Genomic DNA, 16,474 nt, shown 5'->3' with positions numbered 1-16,474 from the left:
GTATCTCTGTATACTTTATAATCACAATTACCTAATTATGTGTCTTCTGTCTCTCTGTCTTTACTCTCTTCCCTCAAATGTATGCAAAAGGCAAATACATCAAAAGTAAATATACAAAAATCTTAAAATCTCCAAGAAGCCAAAATGAATGTTTACTTTCCATTTTATATTTTACATCTTCTGAATTTTTATAAGAGTATGAATCACTGATATAATGGTGAAACTTTTATTTTGAAATAAGAAATTCAGAAATTGTTTTAACAAAATAAACAGGAAATATAATTAAATATATGAAAGTAGGTAATGAAACTAATCAAAGTACACAGTGTCTTAAAAAAAGTCAGCAGCTGGGGCAGAAATTACTATGCTAAGATTGCCAGAGAAACTGAAAATAAGATTTTTATCCTTGGGATATGAAACAATATAAATAATGCCTTTGCATTACTTCCTTCAATTAATGAAATAAGTTTTAAATGTCCCTTGGACATCTGGAAATATAAGGAAACTATTGGGGGTGCCAAGTTAACTTGATTTAAATTAAATTATGATCAACAAGAGAAACATTTTAATTATTTTTTATATTTTAGAAGATTTATATACGAATCCATCTTGTTACATAGAGTATTTCTTCTTTCATAGTATTATTTCAAAATCTTTTAACGAAACATATTAGCCATAATTCAAAATGACCACAGATGTAACCTGGTATTGGTTCATTTTGTCACTCCTCTGGGAACTTGAAAGTCTAAATTCGTTTTCATAATTGCAACTTTTGTTTTAGCATCTTGAAATCTTTCACAAGCTTTTTGAAAGGCAATCATATCAATAACAAATTTTTCTTCACAGTGTTTTTTATATGTTTCTTGAGCCCTAAAAAGAAAAAAAGGAAAGTAATAGAATGAGATACTTTTACATAACTAAAAGTGTAACAATCATTCAGATTGTTAATGATAAGTAGATGCTTTTAAAACAGACATACAAATGGGAAGAAATTAGAATTTCACTTATTGTATAGAATTTTATTATATCAATAATATCCATAATTTATTTAGTAATATTCATACTGGGCTAAGATTTCTTTCTTTTTTTTTTTTAAGATTTTATTTATTTATTTGACAGACAGCCAGCAAGAGAGGGAACACAGCAGGGGAGTGGGAGAGGAAGAAGCAGGCTCCCAGCGGAGGAGCCCGATGTGGGACTCGATCCTGGAACACCGGAATCACGCCCTGAGCCGAAGGCAGACGCTTAACGACTGCCCTACCCGGCGCCCCTGGGCTAAGATTTCTATTGGCTGTAACAGAGTGCTCATAAACCCTGGTTTAGATTTCCAAAGAGGCATCTAAACCAGGCTATGCTAAGATTTTCAGAATTTTGGGGGTGCCTGGGTAGTTCAGTCGGTTAAGTATCTGCATTTGGCTCAGGTCATTAACCCTGGGGGCCTGGGATGGAGCCCTGCATCAGTCTCCCTGTTTAGCAGGGAGTCTGCTTCTCTCTCTCTCCCTCTGCCCTTCCCCCCTGCTTGTGTGCGCAGGCAGAGGGAGAAGGAGAAGCAGGCTCCCTGCTGAGCAAGGAGCCTGACTCGGGACTCCATCCCACAACCCTGGGATCATGACCTGAGCAGAAGGCAGACGCTTAACCAACTGAGTCACCCAGGTGTCCCTAAATAAAATATTAAAAAAAAAAAAAAAAAAAAAAAAGATTTGCAGAACTTTTACTTAAGCCTCACTAAATCCAAGTTTCTTCTAGTATTCTGTTATGGCCTGAACTGTGTCCCCACCTACAACCCCCAAATTCATGTTGAAGTCCTAACCTCCAGTACCTTAGAATATTACTGTATTTGGAGATAGGGTCTTTAAGAGGTAATTAAGTTTAAATTATATCATACAGATGGGTCCTAATCCAATATGAGTGGTGTCCTTATAAGATGAGGAGACACTAGGATATGAACACATAGAACAATGGCCATGTTAGCACATAGAGAGAAGGCAGCCAGGGAAAAAGGCCTCAAATCCGAGAAACCAAATTTGACATACCTTGATCTTGGACTTTCAGCCTCCAAAACTGTGAGAAAATACATTTCTGTTGTTTAAACCACCCAGTCTGTGGTATTTTGTTATGGCAGCCCCAGCAAACTAATATGGACTTTAAGTTAGAGAAAGGTGAGAACAAGTTTACCCTGTCAAACCTAGAAAATGTCATGGGGCTTACAAGACTTCACTCATTCATCCTCATTCATTCAATAATTATGTATTATAATGCGCCTAGATGTTGGAACCATAAAAATAAATATGACATAACAATGAGAGGCTTATAGAAAGTAGAGAAATAATGAATATATAAATAAAATATTATAGTGCCATAGTGAGAACACTGTGTAACAATACAAGGAAGGTATAATTAAAAAATTAGTAAATATTATCTGAAGAAGAGGGTAAGCCAAGACAAGAAAGACTCCAGATTTGAAATAATCCTTGAACTTAGTCTTAAAAGATGTATATTTTTCAGACAGAAAGTGGAAGGGAAAAATACTTTGTTCATGTATGTTTCTTTAAATAGCATGAACAGCTAAAATAAAGGCAAAGATGACAGCATGGCTTGGCATGCTCTGAAAAGTGACAACACTCTAATTTCTGGGACAGTGAAACAGATAACTCCGGAGAAAAAGACTTGGAGCAGATAATAGAACCCCTGATTTGTATTTAGATATACTCAGAAATCTGGACTTGAGCAGAAGAAAGGCCAAAGTCTAGAAAGTCTACAACTTACTGACTACGTGACTTTGGACAAGTTATTTCAGTTCTCTTTACCTCATTTTCTTCATTTTTAAAAAGGGGAGAATCCAACTCATGGGGTTTAGTAAAAGACTAAATGAGTTAATACATTTAAAATCCTTAGAACAGTGCCTGACATTTAATAATTCCTTTTACTGGATGGATAATAGTGGTATTCATCAGGATAGGAAATATAGGACGAGCAGCCAGCTGAAGAGAAATATTGGAATTCTCTTTGGGTAATATTGTGTTTAAGGAGCCCGGCTGTCCATGTGGTAATGCTCAGGGAGTTGACTAAGGCGAAGCAATGGCTTATGGATAAGAGAAAAGGTAGTAAAGCCATTCTGCTTGGGGCTGAGATGCAAGTCTGCAACTTACTGATTGTGTTATTTGAGACACGTTGTTTAAACTCTGTCTGAATAATTTTCTTCATCTTTAAGAAGGGACAATCTAATTCATAGGATTTAGTAAGGACTAAATAGTTAATACATTTAAAATCCTTAGAAGAATGCCTGACATTTAATAATCACTCAATGAAAATTAGCTATAACTATTTTAAGTCTGGATCTCTGGCAAGTAGATATATCTGGACATGTAGCAGAGTAGAAGTCATGGCAAAAGGGACTTCACCCATGTAGTTAATAGTATTAACTAAGTCTAAGAAATGTATTAAAATAGTCCTACAGATAACAATTATAAACTGTGGACAAAATATAAAACAAAACAAAACAAAGAACACAACAAAAAACAACAAAAACCCAAACTATTAAAAAGTATTAAAGAGTGAGAAATAACGATCTATTATGTTTATATATGCCAGGATCAAACAATTGGAAAATGAAATTAAGAAAGAATTCTATTTACTATAGCATCAAAAAAACCCCAAAAAAATACTTAGATGTAAGTCTAACAAAAGAAATACAAGGCTTATGAGTGAAAATAATGAACTACTGATGAAAAATTAAAGAAGATCTAAATTAATGGAAAGTTCTACCATTACAAAGATTGGGAGACATTTTCACGATGTTAATTCTCCCAAAATTTATCTATATATTCAGTGCAATCCCAATTAATATGCCAAGAGTCTTTTTGGTAGAAATTAACATTCAAATTTGTTTTATATATATAGAAGATTAAATTTAGATTAAGGTTTATTTTAAATGTATTAAATTGAGGTATTTTGAATTTATTAAAATTTGAATTCTATGGCAATGCAAAGGTCTTAGATTACTAACCAAAGCAATCTTGGGAAAGGAAGAACAAAGTTAGAGTTTGTATTTTCCTATTGCTGTGTAACACATTACCATAAATGTATTGGCTTACAACAACCACCACTTTACTATTTCATAGTTTTCATGGGTCAAAACTCCAGGCACAGCAAGGATCAGCTGGGTTTACTGCTTTGGTTGTCACAAGGCTGAAATCAAGGTGTCAGCCAGGGCTTTGGTTCCTTTTTTCCCCCTAAGATTTATTTATTCACTCTAGAGAGAAAGCGTGCACAGGGAGGAGCAGACAGGAACTTCAGCAGACTCCTCACTGAGCTGGGAGCCCGACGCATGGCTCAATCTCAAGACCCAGAGATCATAACCTGAGCCAAAACCAAGAGTCAGTCGCTCATGACTGTGCCACCCAGGGGCCCTAGGGCTATGATTATCATCCAGGATGTGAGCTCCTCTTTCCCAGACTGTTGGTGGTTGTCAGAATTCATCTCCTTCTCACTCTTTCCACATAGCCCCTTCCATCTTCAAGTCAGCAATGTTGTATCAAATCCTCCTACTTTGAATTTCTCTGCCTTTCTTTTCTGTCGCTGCATGTAAAGGCTCATGTGATGCATTGGGCCTGCCTGGATAAAACCAGGCTAATTTCTCTATTTTAAGATCCATTAATTAGTACCCTTAATTACATGTTCAGAGTTCTTGTTGCCATGTACGTACTTTTGTGGGTAAGAGGAAAAAGAGTAAGCAACTGAGGGAACAGCTAAAGTTGGAGGTCATACAGTTAATATTAGCGTAAATTTACAAGTTAGTGATCTCTTTTAGCCATTTTAACCTGAAAGCAAGACATAAAGATAGTTGGATTATTCCAAGGTAGGAATTGGGGTGGTTAGCATTGTGGAGGCAATGAAAGGAAAGGACTTCAGAGACGCTGAGTGGGATGGAGAAGAGAATAACTGATATGAAGAACCCTGGAGGACACAGTAGAACTGAAAAGAAAATAAATATTTAAGGAAGTTTATTTGAGGGCTGAGCATCACAATATATTTGAATAATTCATGTGGTGAAAAGAAAAGAAGAAAAGAATTGAAAAGATAGAAGATTCTATCCATAAACAAGTATACAGGATTTAAAATTTAAGAGGTAGGGCAGTTCCAAGTGACGAGGAGGCCTTTATGTGTCTATGAAAATGAGTTTAAAGGTTGCTGAGATCCAAAAAATATTAGGCAATTGGGAGGGCTGTTTTTATGACTTTGGAAGTCCACTGTGGTTACAGCTGAAATTGGATGGAGAAAAGCTTTATAAATCAGGATATAAACAGCATAGTGAATGAAGAGAATAGTCTAGGAGGTAAACTGAAGACCAAACTAAGGACAAGTAGAAGATGACATAATTAGATAGAGTGCCTTATGTGCCAGATCTTCCATGCTCATTGATACTCTACTGCAAAATGGATACCCTGCTGTTCTGCCCTGAGAACTTTCATCACTTTTTAAGAGTATGAACAAGAATATTTTGGAAAATTCATGACCAGTTTTTACCTGATACATATATTTTTCTCATTTCTTTTTTATTCATTCTTAAATACCCTTGTGGGTAGTTTATCAACTTTCTAAACTAGAGCTTTATGGTTCCTCCTTTTTTATTCTTCCTCATTCCACAGCAGGATCCGGAACTACATTCTCAGTAATGACTTCACTAGCTATTGAGATTCATCAGAATGCTTTTAGGTCAAGTGTTTGATACGTTAATGAAGAATCAAACCCGACAAAAAGAACTGAAAAACTGCTGAGGTCTCTAGACAGACTTTACTTTTTTGACTCCCTGCTCTTTTCTGCATGTTGATACAAAATCTTTATTTGAAAACATTTATAATAAAACTCAGTAATGCCTTTTAGGGAATATTAGCTACATAGCCAGAAAACTGCCTTATTCCTGTGTGTTTTCGAGAATATGGATAATATCTTTGCAGCAGCTTCCAAGAGAAGATAATTCAGTTAAGATACATTAGGAAGCTCATTTGACTCTGTATCCTCTACAAATTAATGATGGCCAGACATTCAATTTGCTGTGATAAAACTAAGCTGATTGAATTTCTCTAACATTGATTTGCACTAGATTTTGTATTTTGATAAACTAGAATAGCTTTCATTCTCTTTTCCAAAATATATTTGTTATTTAGTTATAGGAAAATTATTTCCAAAAACCATACACACACACGCGCGCGTGCACACAGAGTATACATTAAGGAAAATGTTTTTAAATTTTGGAGGAGAAAGATATAAAATATTTTTCATACCTAAAAAGATATTATGTAAAGAAACTCAGTAAATAGTTTAAAAATTGCTTGTAACTAGGAAAAGGCAAATGCTCTCTAGGAAAAGGCAAATGCTCTCTTCTTACTATTTTATACTCTCTTCTAGTACAAACTACTTTTTAATGATAGCATTTAAAATTATAAATTATTTCTTTTATAACTCAAAGTTGTACCTTTTAATCCCCTTCACCTATTTCACCCATCCCCCGCCATCCACTTCCCCCTCTGGCAATACAAAGATGAAAAGTATAACATCAGGAATATAGTCAATACTATTGTAATAATGTTGTATGGTGACAGATGGTAACTACTCTTACGGTGGTAAGCACTGAGTAACGCATAGCATTGTCAAATCATTATGTGGTATACCCAAAACTAATGTAATAATGTATGTAAAATATACCTCAGTAATAAATTTTTTAAAATGTAGATGAGAGCAGCATTATGGATCTCTAAATATTTCTAGGCAAGCCTTAAGCATATATATTTACATTGTTTGGATGGTTAAAATGTCACCAGGATAAAACTGTGATAAGCTTCAATCTAATATCAGACAAAATTGTGTGAAAGACTTTGAAAGAGTAAAAAACAATTACTGGCAATCCTGTATAGTGCACCCTTCAGAGTAGATATGTCTTTCAATCTCTTTGATCTATTTTACAACTCTATACAAGTTGAAGAAAACTATGAGTAATACAAATGATTCTTGTCTATAAAAGTATAAGTGAATTTTGTCTAATGGAATAATTATAATTGATTATCACTGGTGGATAATGACTAAATTTATTTTGGCATTCCTGATCGCCTTTATATATACAAGCTCTTAGAATTGTCATTTGAACTGGCTGTAACATCTTACTGGTTCCTTAATGAGTTAAATAAAATCTTTGATGTGTTCATTTTATATTTGTATGAGTTACAGTTTATGTTCTAAAAAATATCCTTTGTAAAGAAGTTGTAGTATATATACAAAGGAATATTATTTAGCCATAAAAAGAAAAAAAATCATGCTATTTGAAACAACATGGAGGGATCTTGAAGGCACTACACTAAGTGCAATAAGTCAGACAGAAAGACAAATATTATATGATCTCACCTATATGTGGAATCTAAACAAACAACCTGAACTCACAGATACAGAGAACAGACTGGTGCTTGCCTGAGGTAGGGGATAAGGAGTGGGAAAAATGGGTAGGAGGTCAAAAAGTACAAAGTTCCAGTGACAAAATAAGTAAGTCATGGGATGTAATATATAGCAGAGGGACTATAGTTAATAACACTGTATTGCATTTTTAAAATTTGCTGAGATACTAAATCTTAAAAGTCCTCATCACAAGGAAAACAATTTTAATTATGTGTGGAGACTTATTGTAATCATTTTGCCATATACACAACTATTAATATATATATATGTGTATATATATATATATATATATATATATATATATATATATATATATTACACATAATATAACACATATATAATTCACCTGCTCCACAGGCTCTAGTATATGACTTAAATGGACTTATATACAACCATTACTAATTCAAAAACTTCCTATTTTCCTCAATAAATAATTACTGAATAGACTTTGGAAACTAAGTAGTGTACTAGATGCTGAAATGGAAAGATAGACCAAATTATTTTATAAAGGACATTACAAGCTAACCTGATATAGGTCGTCTTGCGATAACTGCTGCAACTGAGATTTAAATCAAGTGCTATGGGAGAACGACCAAATGAAAGAGATTAATTCAGACTAGAAGAACAGTTGGGGAAAGGTAAGAAGTACTGGTACCATTTCAGTTGGTTACTAAAGGATGAATAATAAAAGGATGAATTTTGTCAGTGGTTGTACAGTTCATATACTGCATGATGGGGGCAAATAGGGGACAAATAGAAATACAGTCACACTTAGCCAAGCATCAGCCACCAGTGATGTGTCTCCCTGGAGAAATAAGTGCCTTATCCTTCCCATACAGGCACTACCCCCTCACCAATTTGCTCCAAATCTTTCTAATTTGCACAATAACAATAGAGGCTTGCATCGCATAATGATACGTAGATAGCACTAACATTACGGGCTTGTAATACTCTTTAAACATGCCTATTTGAAGAAAAAGGGGATAGAACTAATAAGGCCACTGGAATAAAAAACTACAAATCTGGGTAGGGAATTGGGAATAATTCAGTCTGTATGGAGCAAACAGTGCTGTTAGGGGAAGAAGGAAGGGCTATAGCAGAAAATTCAGTGAGATGGGTCTAGATAAATTGGAACAAAGCATGATGTCTGAAACGCCACTCAGATTTTATTCTATGGACAGCTGCAAAGCATCAATACACTTAAGTAGGAAGTCACATGATCAGAACTTAATTTAAAAGACAGTTGGGGGAGGGGGTGTCTGAGGGGCTCGCTCAGTTAAGCCTCTGCCTTCAGCTCAGGTCATGATCTCATGGTCCTGGTCCTAGAGTCAAGCCCCTGGTCAGCCTCCCTGCTCAGCAGGGAATCTGCTTCTCCCTCTCCCTCTGCTCCTCCCCCTGCTCCTGCACTCTCTTTCTCTCTCTCTCAAATAAATAAATAAAATATTTTTTAAAAAAGACAGTTGAGGCTTGGCTAGAGAACAGATTTGGGCTGAAGAAAGGATGTCTTGAGAATGAGATGGAACTCTCAGTTGGAAGCATGAAATGTGAATCTTAGAATGACTCTGAGAGTCTGCATTAGAATGGGAGAAGTGGGATTGAAAAGGATCAGCGTGAGACTCCTTCTAGAAGTAAAATGAATTAGGAAACCTATTAGATGTTGGCAATGAGAGAGACTCAGCTGTAAAAGACTGGTTTCTAGCACTGGTCAAGAGGTTAAGGATGTTTGCCACTTACGATAAGAAGAACCATTCATTAAGAAGCAGGTTTTTTTGGATGAGGGTGGAGGTGGGATGAGATAGAGAGTTGTTTTATTGTCTCATCTTTGGTAATATATTAGAACATTTTTGTCTTTTTTTGTTGTTTCTATTTTTCAAAGAGAATGTTATAAACAAAGTACTATTTATTAGGTCTCAACACTTAGTATGCAATATTCACATGTAATTGACTTAAAAGTGTCTATAATATTAAAACTGTACCTACCTGATTTCCTTCATTTGTTTTAATAAATTCTTTTGATATTTTTCCATTTCTAGTCTTTGCTGAACAATCAGACTTTTCTCTTGTAAGACAGCTTGATTCTTCCTCAATCTGTCCATTTTAATAATTCCTTTGGACAAAAGAATGCGCTCATTACTTAAGTTTTGAATTAATAAGCGGTCTTCAGCCTTTTGTTTTTTTTCTGTTAGAAATAGAGCTCTCCTCTCTCTAACTTTTTCAAGGTAATTGAATCTGTCCTGCCAAAGTTGTTGTAAACCATTCTGAATTGTCTCATTATGTTTTGCAATTAGTTTTCGTGCAGCATTTTTTTTCTTATTTAGGTTTCCTTGAACAGCTGAGCGAACTCTTTCTTGGGCACCTTGTGCAATGGTGATACCTGCTATTATTTTTTTCTGGCTTTCTTGCTTCTTTTGTTCTGAGTAATATTTATCAATATCCCAAAGTGTCTGGAGTTTTATGCCAGTTCTGTGTGTTGTAAAAAATTCTTTTCTTACATCACTCTTCAACAGCATGTCTTTTTTTTTAATTGTTGGTTTTTGATGAGTAGTAAGAAATGGCTGGACATATGTAGGAAAATAATCTTTTTTTTCTTTCAATAATGCAGCATACTTCAATGAACCTGAAGTATGTATGGGGAGTTTGAACACTGATATCCTAAAACTGGCATCCAATTCTTCATCCTCACTTTCATCTTCAGACTCCTTCAGACCTACATCACACAGAAGACAAATATAATACATTACACAAGTGCTCAGCACAGTGCATTTTCTGCCCCTATTGTTTTGAAAGCTACATTAATAAAGTTGACAAAAACCTGTTATTGACTTTATTAAGAAGCATTTTTCCCAACTGATGTTCTTTTTTAACTTGTGTTTTAATAGTGATTTTGGAGAGGGAAATCACTATTAAAATCATTTAACACAAAAATGCACTGATTCCTGTATTTCCTGCATTATCTCTCACAATCACTTAACTGGCATTGACTCAATAGCAGTATCTTATCTTATACTTAGTACTTAATCGTGCATATTATTTTTACATTTAGTTATTATTATCTCATATTTGCAAAGGGTTTTGTAATCCATTTTACCTTATTTGTCTTAACTGGTGGGAATTAATAGCTGCTGTCAAAATTGTTTTTTCTCTTAGTAGACACACAAATCCCTCAACCTCCTTTGCTATTATGTGTAGTGATGAGATTAAGTCCTCTTTAGTAAAGTGTGGACAGAAGTGATATGCATCATTTCTGGTCCAAGCCTATTAGGAAACGAATATGCCTTCTCTATATTTTCTTCTTCTGACTCACTAGACAGAGATAAGGACAAGACCCTAGAAGATGGTGAATCCACAATGTAGAAGGATCCTGGCTCCCTGAATCGCTACTTGAAAAACTATGTACTCACCAGGATTAATCAAACTTGGACTCTTACAGAAGCCAGAAATAAATGGCAATTATGTTTGAGTCAATCTATATTTCTGGGTCTATTTGTTATTATAGCCAACCGAACTAATATAATAACTTGAATCACATCATTGTTCATCATATATTTATTTTCTGACAAACCTAGTTATGAATTTAGGGTCAGGTGGCAAACACAGTTTAAAAAAAAGTTATGCTTATTAATCTTAGGAAAAGATGTTTCCCATGTTTGACTAATTCCCTCTATGAAAATTACATCTCTACTAACTATAGTCTACTAAGATTTTATTTTTTTCTAATAGAAAATTATCTCCCAATTTCTTTTTCTGTTTCCAGACATTGTTCACTGCTATAAAATATATCTTCCTAAAACAGGATTCTAATCATATCATGCCTTCTACCAAAAGGGAAACAAAACCCTCATGGTTCTCCACTTACAGGATGAAGGATAGTTCTGCTTTTAAGCCTAGGATCCTTTATCATAGGGAAAGAGCTTCATTTTTTTCCCCTATACATACACAACATCTTCCCATCTTTGGGACTTTGCTTATATTATTTTGTGTTTTGTCTAGTATGTTGTTTTCCCTATCTATATATGTATTCAAATTCTATTCATTCTTTAAGGCCTCTTCAATGTCACCTTTCCTATTCTTTATATAAAGAATTGATATATTTTATTAACTCTGATACCAATCCCTTTCTCATAGAATTTATCATAATCTGGGGCGCTTGGGTGGCTCAGTCAGTTAAGCATCTGCCTTTGGCTCAGGTCATGGTCTCAGGGTCCTGGCATAAAACCCCATGGGCTCCCTGCTCAGTGGGGAGTCTGCTTCTCCCTCTGCCCTTCCCTCCCAACCCGTGATCTCTCTCTCTCTCAAATAAATAAAATATTTAAAAAGAAACCTTATCACAATCCATTTATATTAAAGCTCTCAGACATAGTAGCAAGCTAGATAAAAGCTCCATAGGAGTAGGATTCATGTTTTCTTTCATCCTCCATTCCTAGCCTTTAGCCTAGTATTTTGCAGAGAGGAGGGTCTTTTGTTTTCGGCAGGGGGTGATGTGGTGGAGTTAACTAGTAGATGCCAATAAGTATACATGTTGGATGAATGAAAAGATGAATTAATCTTGTTGCTCAAGATTAAAACGTCTTTTATAGTGGTAAAAGTCTAAAATTTGGAGACAGCTGGGCTGGATTTGAATCCTAGTTTTATCACTTACTATGTGGTCTAGGGAAGTTATTTAATTCTCTGGGCTTCAGTGTACTCACTGTAAGATGGATATAATAATATCCCATTTATAGGGTTCATACAGGATCAAATGACTAAACAAAATGTAAAATGCCTGATGAAACTTGGTATGTATGTATTAGAACAACGCCTTATGAGTAAGAGCCACATGTTAGTTATTATTACTTTTTCATTATATTTTATATGGAAAACTTGGAACTTATCTCCTTAATTCCATCAATAGTATAGTTCAAATAGCCAGATAATCTAATAATGAGTGGGGAAAAAACAGCTAAGTACTTTTATTGTTCCCCCCAACATCCAATGTAGAGTGAAGTACAGAATATACAGGAAGCCTTCTTTGTATGCTTATTTTGTTTCAAGACTTTATAATTAATCTCACTAGTTATTGTAAAAACAGAAGGCAACTGATGGAAGTGTTCTCATCTTTTTATAACTAAATTTATAAACCTATCTTCATGTTCATGCACTTTCATCTTCTCCCCTGATATAATAAAGGAAGCATCCCTTCCTTCAGCAGTGGTCAAATTTTTCACATGTACTTTGGTCCCATCGGACTTGACTTTCACTTCTGCAATTATCTTTAACATTCTCCTTTATCATTGCCTCTCTACTGGGTCATTCCCATCAAACCACCAATGCAAGCACTACCGCATTCTCTTGATTCTCATTGCCCTCTAGCTACCATTACACTTTCCCCTGTTCAATTTTAGAATAAAAACTAGTGAAAGATTGTCTCCTTATGCTACCTCCGTTTCAACACCTTTTATATTTTTTCAACTCATTTAGATATGGATCTTACCTCTATTGTTCCCACCCAAATTCTGAAACTCTTCCTACCAAAAGCTTTCATGGTGATAAATACAAAGAATACTTTTTTTCTGTTCTAATTTTTCTTAACTCTCAATAGTGCTTAACACAGTTAATTGTTTCTCCTTGAAATCTTTTTTTTTCTTTCAAATTCTCTGATTTGCAGATTCACTGAAGCTCTCCTGATATCTTAAAGATGAAACTCCCTGATTTTTCTTCTGATTGCTCTTCTTTTTTCTGATTGCTCTTAATTTGCAGATTCTTCTTTGTCCACTTAATCTCTGTAGTTCTTGATCACTTGATACTAGGTCTCCTTCACATCTCCACCTCTCTCCTTAAATGAATCATACTCATGGCTTTTATCAGTCTCTGCACTGATAACTCTCATATTTATCATCTCCACTTGGAAGTCTTATAGGTATTTTTCAAAGTTAGTACATTCAATTTGCTACCAGAAACCAATTCCCTCTAAAATGAGCCCTATCTCAGCAAATGCCACCTACTAGTTTATTCTTCCCACATCAGTTTTATCAATTAATATGTACACTTTACTTCAAAAATGTAGTTCAAATTAACTTATTTTTTTCCTCCAATTCCCTCCATCAGCCTACTTCAGGTTTCTATCAATTCTTTCTTTGACTAACTGCAATGGTTTAAGTAGTCTCTGTATTTCCCAACACACAACACACTTCATTGCCCACATAGTGATCAAGTCAGAGTGATCTCTTAAAACTGTGTCTTTAAAGGCCTGTGGTTTACATATGCCCTCATGATAAAATTCAAATTATTTGCCATAGCCTACAAAAACTTACAAGCTTTCACACTTTTGTACTTATCCAGTACAATCTACCAACTATTTCTAACCACATTTATAATGCTTAGTCAAGACATAGATGATTTGTGGGTTAATTCCCAGGCACTATTTAGAGTGCCAGAACTATAAATGATAAAAAGAAGTTTAGTTTCTTTTATTACAATTTTGCAAGTGAAAAGTTCAATTTGACTTAGATGGATAAACATGTGGGCACCACCTACTATGAGCTAGCTAGTCTTCAAAAAGTGAAAACAGTGCTGGCTCAAGAATCTTACAGTCTAAAAAAAAAAACCCTTAAAGCCTAGTAGAGGAGGCAAATGGGTAAAGCAGATATCTTCAAAATACTGTAGCAAATGGTAAGGTAAAAGTATACATATGCAGGAAGTGTCAGAAACATAGAAGAAAGACACTTTACCCTATCGGGGTTAGGGTAGGTGGTTGTCAGCAATACTGTTCTGGAGAAGGTAACAGCTGGGGTTATTTTTAAAAAGAGTCTTTATTTTATATTTATATTTATATTACTATAAGTCCACATTTTGGGTATATGAGAAAATTCAATGAATTTGCAAATGTTGTGGGCAAGAGAACAGGAAACATGGCATTCCTGGGGTGGGGGGATAATAATCAAAGATACAGATGTGAAAAAAAGAAATATATGAAATTTGGTTTTATAAAATATACAGTTAGCAGCTATTATCAGCAGTTAATTGCTACAGATGTCTAGCAAGCATGTAGATAAATGAGCTGAATCTAAATGCTGGAAGAGAGGGCAAATCTGGAGACAAATATTTGGAGCCAATAGTAGAGGTTTTTATAGGTAAAACTGTAAGCATAGTCAAGAGATACAAGAGAACTAAGGATGAAACCTTGGGGCAATCAATTTAATATGTACATGCTAGGTAAGCTAAACATTAAGCAGAAAAAAATCTGTGGCTATAGCATCTTGATATGTAAGCTTATAAAGAAATGTATATGTAAAAGAGACTTGGCATATGTATACACCCAGTTTGCCATGGAAAGTCCCCGTTTTGCCTACTGTCCTGGTAAAGTTTATTAACAGCAGCTGTTTTCAGTCCCAGAGGTGATCCAGGTTGGAAGGTAAATTATATGGTCACCTTAACTATAGGGACATTGCCCAATTATGGACAAGTAGGAGAGTAACACTGTGTTGTCTGCATTTTCAGTTACATTAATATCTTAGTACAATGCCCAGGACTTCATAGATATACAGTAAATGATTTTTTTAAAACACAGGTTACCAGATCCTCAAGGTTCTATGAAAGTTGAGACCATGCTTGTTTTGTTCACTACTTTATACTAAGCACTTAGAAGAATGTCTGGTGCATGACAGGCTTTCAAAATAAATATGTGTCTAATGAATATTTTTTCTATAGACAGCTAGGCCAATTCAGGGATACTCTTCAGTTTCGGTGGTGGACTGATGATTTTAAATTGATGCTTTCCTCTCATCTTCTGCACCCTCACTTTCTGTATTCCCCACATCTATTGTTATTTCCATTAAGAACCCTACACTTCAAATATAACAGTCATAACTTCCAAACAGGACTTAGATACTTCTATTTCTTATCTTTGGTTCATGCTGCTCCCACTTATTTGAAAGGCCTCATTTGCATCACCATCTATAAAAAGATTATTCATCTCGAATAACATAAATACTGTCATTTATTGAACGCTTACCATGTGGTAGCCTCTAGGGTTACTTCTTCACATATATATTTATCATTTATTTTGATATTGATAACCCTGTAAAGCAGATGGTATTGACCACTAATCATAATGATACAGCTAATATACACTGTTTGCTATGTGTCACATTGTTCCACATCCTTTAAATAAATGATCTCATTTAGTTTCCTCAACAATCTTATGAGGTAAGTATCGTACTATTTTTATCCCCATTTTTCAGATAAAGAAACTGAAGCTTAAAGAAATAGCCAATATGTTGGAGTAAGATCCTAACATATGGCTAACATCTGGAAAAAAACGAAACAAAACAAGAAAACTACAACTATCTGAGGACTCTGGAGAATAAACAAAAACAAATAAATAATGACCTGTTAAAAATATTAATACCCTTATAACAGAATCCAGAGTATGCAACATAACATTTGTAATGCCCACAATATAATCCAAAACACATAATATGAATGAAAATTATATCATGAAGGATATCACTTCATATAAAATACAGAAATCATGCAACCATATAAGCCATTTAGACTCATCCTTTCTGTATTTTATGTGAAGTGGTACAATATTAAGTAGATTGTGCAAAGTTAAGGATTTATATTAAAATCCCTACAGAAAATAAACATATAATACAAAGAGGTTCAACTAAAAATTCAAAGGATAAACTAAAAGGGGTCACAAAAAATTTGAATAAACAAGAAGACAGGAAAAAATAAACAGAGGAACAAAAAACTAAGGAGAGAAAACAAATAATAAAATGCTACTGATCTAATAGGGTTAAGGTCCTATTCAGAAGAGACACCAAAGAGCTTGCTTTCTGCATCTCTCCATGTACACACACACTGAAAAAAGGTCATGTGAACACACAGAAGATGGCTGCCATCTACAAGCTAGAAAGAAGGGTCTCACCAGAAAATGACTATGCTGGCACCCTGATCCTGGACTTCCAGCCTCCAGAACTTAGAATATAAATTTCTGTTTAAGTCACTCAGTGTGTGGTATTTTGTTATGGAAGCCTGAGAAGGC

The 16,474-nt window shown here is 34.7% G+C and overlaps 1 protein-coding gene across 1 annotated transcript in view; it reads right to left on the bottom strand.

Annotated features, from left to right (window-relative positions):
* Nucleotides 1-611: 611 nt before the first annotated feature.
* The window catches only part of LRRIQ3 (leucine rich repeats and IQ motif containing 3), a 175,513-nt gene continuing 159,650 nt past the window's right edge, over nt 612-16,474 (bottom strand). The window contains exons 7-8 of the mRNA XM_026497807.4: nt 9,427-10,153; nt 612-870 (exon numbers count right to left, since the gene is read on the bottom strand). Coding sequence (XP_026353592.2) covers nt 714-870; nt 9,427-10,153 — 884 coding nt within the window. The 3' untranslated portion in view covers nt 612-713. The remainder of the gene's footprint in view (nt 871-9,426; nt 10,154-16,474) is intronic.

Source organism: Ursus arctos, unplaced genomic scaffold (genome assembly GCF_023065955.2).
Source record: "Ursus arctos isolate Adak ecotype North America unplaced genomic scaffold, UrsArc2.0 scaffold_12, whole genome shotgun sequence".
Lineage (NCBI taxonomy): Eukaryota > Metazoa > Chordata > Mammalia > Carnivora > Ursidae > Ursus > Ursus arctos.
Note: the sequence above shows the minus strand (reverse complement) of the source record. Positions and strands in the feature narration are given on the sequence as shown.